Below are 8,896 nucleotides of genomic sequence, written 5' to 3'. Positions count from 1 at the left end.
GGAGGCTGGCTGTGCCCAGTGCCAATCTGACCGTCAGGTCTCGGAAGACGACTTTTAGGGTGGTCGTGGGTGTTGGGCGGGTGTGTTCCGGTTCCTCGTCCCCTCTGGCACGGTCGGTAAGGCGCGGCAGGTGTGCCGCCCAGTGAGTTCCCCACCCGCCGCGGCCACCCCAGTCGCGGTGGCTGCTTTGTCCAGGGGCTGAGCAGACGAGCGCGAGGACACAGCGAGGCCTTCGAAGGGTCACCCGCGCGGTCACTGCCCCAAGCTGCGGGCGGCAGGGAGCGGCCGACCGGCCCTAACCGGCCGCGGGGTCGCTGGCTGCTGAGAGATGGCGGAGTGGGAGCTCTTAGGGTTGAGAAATACCCTTGAGTCATCTAATCAGGCCTTTGAGGTCGGGTGTGACATTCTCCAGTTAACCTGAATTGCCGGGGTGCAGCCCTTAACACAGTGACCGAAGGAAATGACTCCAAGGAATAAATAGAAAGAGCTCCCCTACTTAAAAACTCAAGTATCTCAAACTTCCAATTCTCTCTCTTTATAAAGGCTACACTATTTTATAAAAACTTTTGTTGCAATATAGTTGTTGAAATCCGTTTTAATTTTAATCTGAATATAGAATAGGACTGGTCAAAAAAAGTTTTTTTCACCATATAAGTAAACGGTTGGAGTTATTTGAACTCGACATAAATCTCTCAGCTGAATTTTCAAATCATTTTAAGAATATATTTTATTATATATAAAAAGTGAAAAATTGTAATAAGCAATAGCCCTACAAAACAATGTAAAGAATCCAGCCAGAATTTATTTTCCCTAGTCATGAATATGTGTACCCTTTATTCCTATAGTGTTAAACCAGTGATGAAACAGTAACTTGTCTAAGGATACATTGGTGAATTCTTTATTAAAATTCAAAACATTTTAAGAAAGTCAATATAATGCATATGCATTTTACAATAACATCCATAAGTTTCCACAATATAGTCAAATGAAAACAACTGTAGTTTGACTTACTTTGAAAAGTCAGATATGCTTAGTTTGAGGCTTCTGAGTTTCCTTACATTATTGTCATGCTCAAATTCTATTACATAGTGAAGATTCTGGCATTTTTAAGAAGTCTATTGTACATAGGTAAAATGATAAAAACAGATTCAAGGAAAAATCTAGAACAACGAAAATTGGAGAAAAATAATCTGTACTATATATTCAATTTATGAGTACCTAGTTATTCTGACGTTGCAAAATAACCAAGCAAGGTGCCTCTTAAGTTGTATTCATGCATTCAAAACTTCCTTATAGTCCACTAATAAGTATTGGAGTCCAAAATATGGGTTTAGATTAAGTAGAGTGAAGATGGTAATAAAAAATTACACATGTTCAATACGATTAAATTTCACATAATTGAACATTTTAATATTTAACATCTTCAAATCATATACAACAAACACTGTATATATGCCAGATTAAAGCTGGGTGAGATAATCTTTTATATTATCATGGTGTTCATCGTTTAGTGAACAGCATACAGAAAAGCACTGAGCAAAACGATGATCAATTTTAATTACTTCTTAGGACAATAAGACTAAGCTCTTTGATACCCAAAGTATGTGGAGGATTAAAGTAGCTCAAGGGAAGAAGTTGGCTTTCTCCTCTGGCAGGGGAATATGCAGGTGAACACTGTTTTGGAGTTTACCTGTTCCATCTTCTGGTAGCAGGTTCTTTGTATTTTCTTCAAAGCCTTTCTTAGTAACCTTTACTGGAATCTAATACTAGTGTTGAGGAATCTGCTCCAATTTCTTTTTATATACCCAGTAAATTTATTATCAATATAACCTCTTTGAAAATATTTTACTGTACAGAGGAGAAATCAAATGGACACTACCTCAACCAAGTGATCAAGGTCAACATCAACCACCACTATCTCAGCTAGCCGATCAAGGTCAATGCCAAAGCTGAGAGCATCTTAAAGCTTGAGAAAGTCACAGCGAGAAGGGTCATGGTGATGGCGTGTACCTTTGATAGCACGTGATAAGAATGGTCCTGCACCTCTGTGGTCTTCCATCTGAAACCCAAAGCCCACTGTGTGATCCTGAGAAAAGTATCAGCCAAATATCAACACAGGAATATTCCAGAAAATGCCAGACCAGTACTCAAAACTATCAAGGTCATTAAAGACAAAGAAAAATTGAGAAACAGCTAAGAAGAACCCAAGGAGATGCGACAACTTTATCCGGAATGGGATCCCGGGATAGAAAAAGGACATTAGCTGGAAAACTAAGGAAATCTGACTCAGCACGTACTTGATAAATTGATATTGGCTCATTGTGACTAATGTTCCACTGGTGTGGAGTATCTGGCACCTCTCTTGAACTTCTTTGTAATTTTTCTGCATGTCTAAAATTATTCTCAAACGATTTAATGAAAACTTTCATGAACATTTAAACATTATCTTTTATTATCTTTTTCTTTCCATATTTTCATGGTAAAATTCTTAAAGAAAATCATACTACTATTGGGCTGGCACTGCAGCTCACTTGGGTAATCCTCCACTTGCAGTGCCGGCACCCCAGGTTCTAGTCCTGGTTGGGGCACTGGATTCTGTCCCGGTTGCTCCTATTCCAGTCCAGCTCTCTGCTGTGGCCCGGGAAGGCAGTGGAGGATGGTCCAGGTCCTTGGGCCCTGTACCTGCATGGGAGACCAGGAGGAAGCACCTGGCTCCTGGCTTCAGATCGGCGCAGCGCGCTGGCCATAGCGGCCATTTCGGGGGTGAACCAACGGAGGGAAGACCTTTCTCTCTGTCTCTCTCTAACTCTGCATGTCAAGAAAAAAAAAAAAAAGAAAAGAAAAAAAAGAAAATCATACTACCATAATATTAAAGAGAATTTTTCTAATGGTGTCTTATAACTTAGTTTTAGCTCTATCACCCATTTATATATTTGGTAAAGTAACTTGATATTTATATTATTCCTATCCTTGAGTATGTCATTTTCTTTCCTTTGGAAGAATAAAGTTTTCAATAATTTCTCTTAAACTTTAATTTAAACTTTAACATATATATGTTTACATATAAAATATATAATATATTCAGTGCTGAGCATATGAGTGTGTGTGTGTGTGTGTACTGAAAGAAATATTTCTAGATTACAGATTTGGTATGATTTTATTGAACTGAAAGTAGAGATTTTGAATCACATTATGGAAGTAGTAATAATGATACAGTCCTTCATCTTAAAATAAAGTTATCTTTTTGGATGAATAATTGATCTGAGTTATAATGTCTGTTTGGAAAATGTAGGGGAAAAGCACAGAGGTCCACAGTCACATGAGACAGAAATGCAGCTTGAAATCAAATTTGTAATTCTGACTTCCCATTGTTTTTTCACTATATTCCATATGTGAGTCTGTGGACATACATTTCCATTAGTAACAACAGTATGTGGCATCGTTTTAACACAGCACTATGAGCGAGGTCTTTGGAAAGGAACTGTATCTAATCATAGGACAGAAACACAATCTGCTTAACTGTTCTAAAATATTTACTTATTAACTCTTCAAGTGCTAGAATGCTATTAGAACAGATGCTGTTAAGTTAGCAGTTATAAAATTCTGAAATTGCTGAAACAAGAGTTGTTATATGATAAATAACAAGGAAATGATGAATTTCAAGTTGAGCATATGCAATACTTAAAATATTTGGTTATTCTCATCAATTCTTAATAGCATTCCTTTACCTACTCCTGTTAGAACATTTGATACAGGAATAATATTAGGCCACATACTGGGACCTGCTACCAGTTAGGGCAGCACATTGTCTTCTGTAATGTTCTCATTAGTCAGTCTTGAGTGTCCTCTTGCATAATCTGAAAAAACATCAGTTGGGACTGGTGAAGACTAAAAGAGTAATACTTCAAAGAATTTTTAAAAATACTTAAATCACAGTTTGGAATTTGGAAACAATGCTTGCCACTCTAAGCACTGGTGTGTGTTCCAAGGATATTCTAAGTATTGCAGAGAAAACCTGAAACAAGTTTTTGGTATCAGTTTTACTGGTAACATTTGTAACTGTAGCAAATGAGGAATGATTAAAATTTTTATGTATTGAATGTTTTCTTAGGAGAATAAATATTTTACCTTGGTAGAAATTTAAAAACTTAAAAACACTCAAACATAAGTATTTGCTTAAAATATACTTTCAAAATTAGGGTCATAAACGGTCAAAGTAAATAGAAGGGCAAGAAAATTTTCTGGAACTATCTTTACCATCTTTTAAAATAATTTGCTAACATTATAAAGCTCAAAGTATTAAAAATTTATGTTTTATAGGGTTGGAACTATTGGCATTTTCTATCTCTAAGAAATTTTATAAAGTCTTCCCAACAATCCTCAGTTTTCTGTTTTTTGCATCTATTTTAAATTTCTTCTATTTACATTTCTTTACTAAAACATTGAATATTTTCTATTTTTTGCAAACTAATTTGTCACAATTACAATATGATTTATTTTTTTCAGTATAAGTTAAAGGGGTATAGAAAGAAATGGTTAAATTCAAAAGAGTTAGGTATTATTGTAATTCAGTATAAGGGGCTGAAAATGCATTTTGACTCCTAACATTATTTGCCTATTTCTATAGTCCTTTACAAAACTGAGCTATTAGGTAAGTATACAATACACATTTCATTCTGTAAGTAAGAACCTAGGCAGCATCAAAGGACACTAATAAATACCCCATGCACCATGACCAAATTTCATAACTGGTCACCCTATGTACATATTTTAAGATTTCAAAAAAAGACCACATTATGGCCTTGACTTTTGCATTTCATAGTTTCAGTATTAAAATTGTGTTTTGCTTTGTTCATATCTATCTTGTAGCACTGTCAGAGCACGTACACTAACTTCGAGTAACATAGTAACAATTAGCCAGAGTAGTGTTCCCCATCCATTAGTCCTGTGATTGTACAAGATCACTCTAAAGAAACCTGAATCCCCAATTTATTTAATATACATAATCTACGTCTTCTACTTTTCTTTCCATTATAATTAGATACATCTGAGATTAGGTACTATAGAAAGTGCATTAACCTCTTTCCCTGTGAATTAGCAGATTCTAACAGTACACAAAGATATCTTGGCAATCTAAAACACGAAGTGCTCCTTCTAAAGTGCTAATTTTCCCCCAAGGAGGAATTTACTCAATAGGAAAAATCAAATTCTAAAACAAATCTTGTGCTCTTAGAATGGTAGCATAGACACCAGTTGAAGGCTTCCGTTTGTTTATGATAGCTCTGTAACTTAAACAGAAAAGAGTCACACCACACTTAAAAAAACTGGTACAGCTGCAAATATACAAACAATCCTAGAAACTTTAAACATTTTTAAAATTAAATGAGAAACTCTCCTCTCCCCTGAAAATGTGAGTTAGCACAGGAATGTTCACATAGCATGGTTACTAACGTCTGTGTGTAAATCTGCTGTAGAATCATTCTCACCACTACTTCCTCACCAAGTTTCAAAAGCATATACCAGCTTCAAAATCTTTATTCCACAAATGCCCAGGTTAGAGATTAGGACGCTTGATAAGGGCCCTTATCTTTTACATTTGGTAAAATAGTACAGTTATTGTCAAACAGACAATTCATCTAATTAATAGTCCAAAGTATCTTATAAAGATAACTTACGACTAGCAGGTCACCATCATATATAGTAACAACAAGAATATAAAGTTTACATTTAAAAAGGCTGATGCATGCGTGGTGTCATAGTATATTACATATTTTCTAGTCATGTGCACCAATTCGTTGTGCCTCAAACACAGAAACAAGTATGATACTACACCATATATGTGTATACATCATAGTAGCATAATAAACTCAGTTTTAATCAAGAAAAAAGAAATAGTTTAGGAACAGTAGAACTTCACAAAAGAATGATTCTTTTAGTTTTTCTTTACTCTTTAGGAAAAAATATGACTTTGTAAACATCTTCATTGCTATCTTTTTTCAACATATTACTGAAAAATTTTATTCAAATAGTAAATATCTAAGTGACATGGATAAAATATTTCTTAACACACTAACACTTTCAGAAAAAACAGGCATTTGTAAAAGAAATGATTATTATAAATATTTTCTATCTTGCATTATAACTACATTTTCATAAATAATGTATTTAAAAGTGCTGAATATTGTAGGATAGTCAGCAACGCCAGTGTAAACAGAACATTTTGTACTCTGCAAATTTTTTTAAATCCCATTTTGTCAAACACTGCAACAGTTAAAATATTTGCATAGGGAATAGATAATAGCCCTTTAAATCTTGTCTCCTGAATTCTATATAAATTATAAAATCATATTCACTTAAAAAAACAACTTTTGAAATGTTTTAAGTTTATGGAAAAAGAAATTTATGATGTCAACCTTTCAAGTAAAATAAATTTAAAAAGAAAACTCCAAACTCGCTTTTTAAAAAACATTTAATAAATTAAAAAATGAGAGGTAGTTAAAAAAATGACAAAGAAAACCTATAATTTTAATATCATCCTTAATATAAGGCCAGTGTTCTCAGTGGATATAAATCTTTTTAAAACTTTCATTTTAGAGTACTCAGTGTTATATTCATTCAGTTTAAGATTAAAAAAATAGCCTCCAGGGAATATTAATATTCAAATGTAACACTTTGATATAAATATGACACTGATTGTTGTTATAATTTTTGTGCATGACAGGATACTGTTTTCTTGAATGTCAGAAATACATGCCAATGTCAGGCAAGTATTCTGTCTTGAAGAGTTAGTGTAATTATAAAAAATATGGCAGCTAGAAGATTTGAGCACTGTACTGCCTTTTACTTATGGATGAGAATTAATAGTTTGGTTTTAATATTTTTAAAATAAGTCACTCAAGATATTATGTGAAAACAGTTAAGGTCTGAAGTAGAGAATTATCTTCTTCATAACCATTATAAAACTCTTCTTGGTAAAAACTTAGTTTTTCATTGGCTTTCACTTTCAAGGAAAAATGCCACAGGACAGATGCCATTCATCAAAATGTTTTACATGAGCTACATGTAGGCATTCCTTTATTAAATCCTTTCCTTTTTATTCCAAAACTAAGTTATCAAGCTTATATTTTTCTTGCTGCAGTACATAACTTTACACAACCATTTTATAACTGGAGATCCAGTCTTTAATAAATTAATTACAGTATTGGACATCTGATATATACATAGATTCATTTTCTTCTATTACAATTTAAAAACAATATCATTCTTTGATTTGTCATTGAGATAGGATATCTTCAAATTGTTTTGTGCTTTTTTTCTTCTTATTTTTTTAACATAGCAAACTCTTCTTAATGAAAATGCCACAGTTTTGGCAGTGATCAACCAGAGGAATTATCCGTTAGGATTTTCCAACAAACAGATAAATAGCTCTTTTTTCATGTACAGAAACATCGGCTTCAAAATTAGTGTACGGAACACAGTAGATAGCATGTTGAACACAATTGTTACATTTTAAAAATTGCCTTTTTCTATCTCAGATTATGATAAAAATGCAAATCACAGCCATTTTTGGCAATTATTTCTATAAGACCATATTGCACAAAAGTCCTTAAATACATATATAGGTTTTGCTATTGGATTAAGTAGAACAACAACTACGTGGCAAATGAAGCAGTTTTCACTTTGCACATGCAGTCTGTGGAGATACACTAGAAGACGGTCCATAGGACTACAAGTACAGTTTGCTTGCAAGTAGAATGAGTGTTGAGTAAAACAAACTTAGTTTGGCAATTCACTGTTTTATGTGGTATTTTCTCCAAGCTTAACCATGGATAACCTTGATAAAAATGGAGACAAAGACCATAATGTTTGTATTTTCACAGTAGCCTGAGGAATACTAAAGTGTAGCTGTCCAGGAACTCAATTTCTGATGTCATTTCACTACTTTAGTTCCCATCCCAGCCCTCCAAAATAATTCCTTTAATGAAAATTAAGATTCAGAAGAAGAGCCGGCAGTACTTTCAACAAATGACTTATAGATTTGAGAGTTCAAAAACCTCGGAAAAGAATCTCTGTGCATTAAGGTATAAATCTGAAGTTGGGCATCTTCATACATGTGAGGATTGGGATCCAACAGATTTCTATTGATCACCTCTCTAACTCGAGAATCGAGACTGACCTAAAAAGAAATAAGAGCAGATATATTAAATAAATAATATCTTTCATAAGACTTCGATTAAGTAATTATAGTGTGACATTGCAGAGAAACTTCAGAGTAAATCCAATGACAGGACACCTTGAGGTCGCCTTTTCAAAAGGCCACATAAGCTTGCAGATCTTTTTCCTTCAAATAAAAATAATCTTTTAAACTGGACATTTGGGTCACAGGTATCTTGACTTCCTCACACTCATATTTTCTGTGCATCCATTTAGAAGCTTTTCAGAACTGTCAAAAACATTGCTGGCTGGGGCCGGCGCTGTTAAAGCCCTGGGCGCTGGTTCGATGAGACCCACTTCTGGTCCAGAAGATGGCCCAAGTCCTTGGGCCCCTGCACCCACATGGGAGACCTGGAGGAAGCTCCTGGCTCCGGATCAGCACATCTCCGGCAGCCAATTAGGGAGTGAACCATCGGATGGAGGACCTCTCTCTCTCTCCCTGCATCTCCTCTCTCTGTGTGACTCTCTCTTTTTTTTTTTTTTTCTTTTGACAGGCAGAGTGGACAGTGAGAGAGAGAGACAGAGAGAAAGGTCTTCCTTTTGCCATTGGTTCACCCTCCAATGGCCGCTGCAATTCGCATCGCGCTGATCCAAAGACAGGAGCCAGGTGCTTCTCCTGGTCTCCCATGGGGTGCAGGGCCCAAGCACTTGGGCCATCCTCCACTGCACTCCCGGGCCACAG

The 8,896-nt window shown here is 35.3% G+C and overlaps 1 protein-coding gene and 1 long non-coding RNA gene across 6 annotated transcripts in view; one reads left to right on the top strand and one right to left on the bottom strand.

Annotated features, from left to right (window-relative positions):
• Nucleotides 1-43: 43 nt before the first annotated feature.
• LOC127492943 (uncharacterized) lies at nt 44-2,853 on the top strand. Its single transcript, XR_007922789.2, has 2 exons — nt 44-508; nt 1,857-2,853. It is a non-coding gene; the product is annotated as an uncharacterized lncRNA (long non-coding RNA).
• Nucleotides 1,791-8,896, bottom strand: part of RGS17 (regulator of G protein signaling 17) — a 138,557-nt gene continuing 131,451 nt past the window's right edge. For all 5 annotated transcript variants that reach the window (XM_070074600.1, XM_051854220.2, XM_051854221.2 and 2 more), the window contains exon 5: nt 1,791-8,176. In XM_070074600.1, coding sequence (XP_069930701.1) covers nt 7,988-8,176 — 189 coding nt within the window. In that variant the 3' untranslated portion in view covers nt 1,791-7,987. The remainder of the gene's footprint in view (nt 8,177-8,896) is intronic.

Source organism: Oryctolagus cuniculus, chromosome 5, assembly GCF_964237555.1.
Source record: "Oryctolagus cuniculus chromosome 5, mOryCun1.1, whole genome shotgun sequence".
In the NCBI taxonomy this organism is placed as follows: domain Eukaryota; kingdom Metazoa; phylum Chordata; class Mammalia; order Lagomorpha; family Leporidae; genus Oryctolagus; species Oryctolagus cuniculus.
The sequence above is the reverse complement of the archived record's forward strand: the minus strand, read 5'-3'. Positions and strand labels throughout refer to the sequence as shown.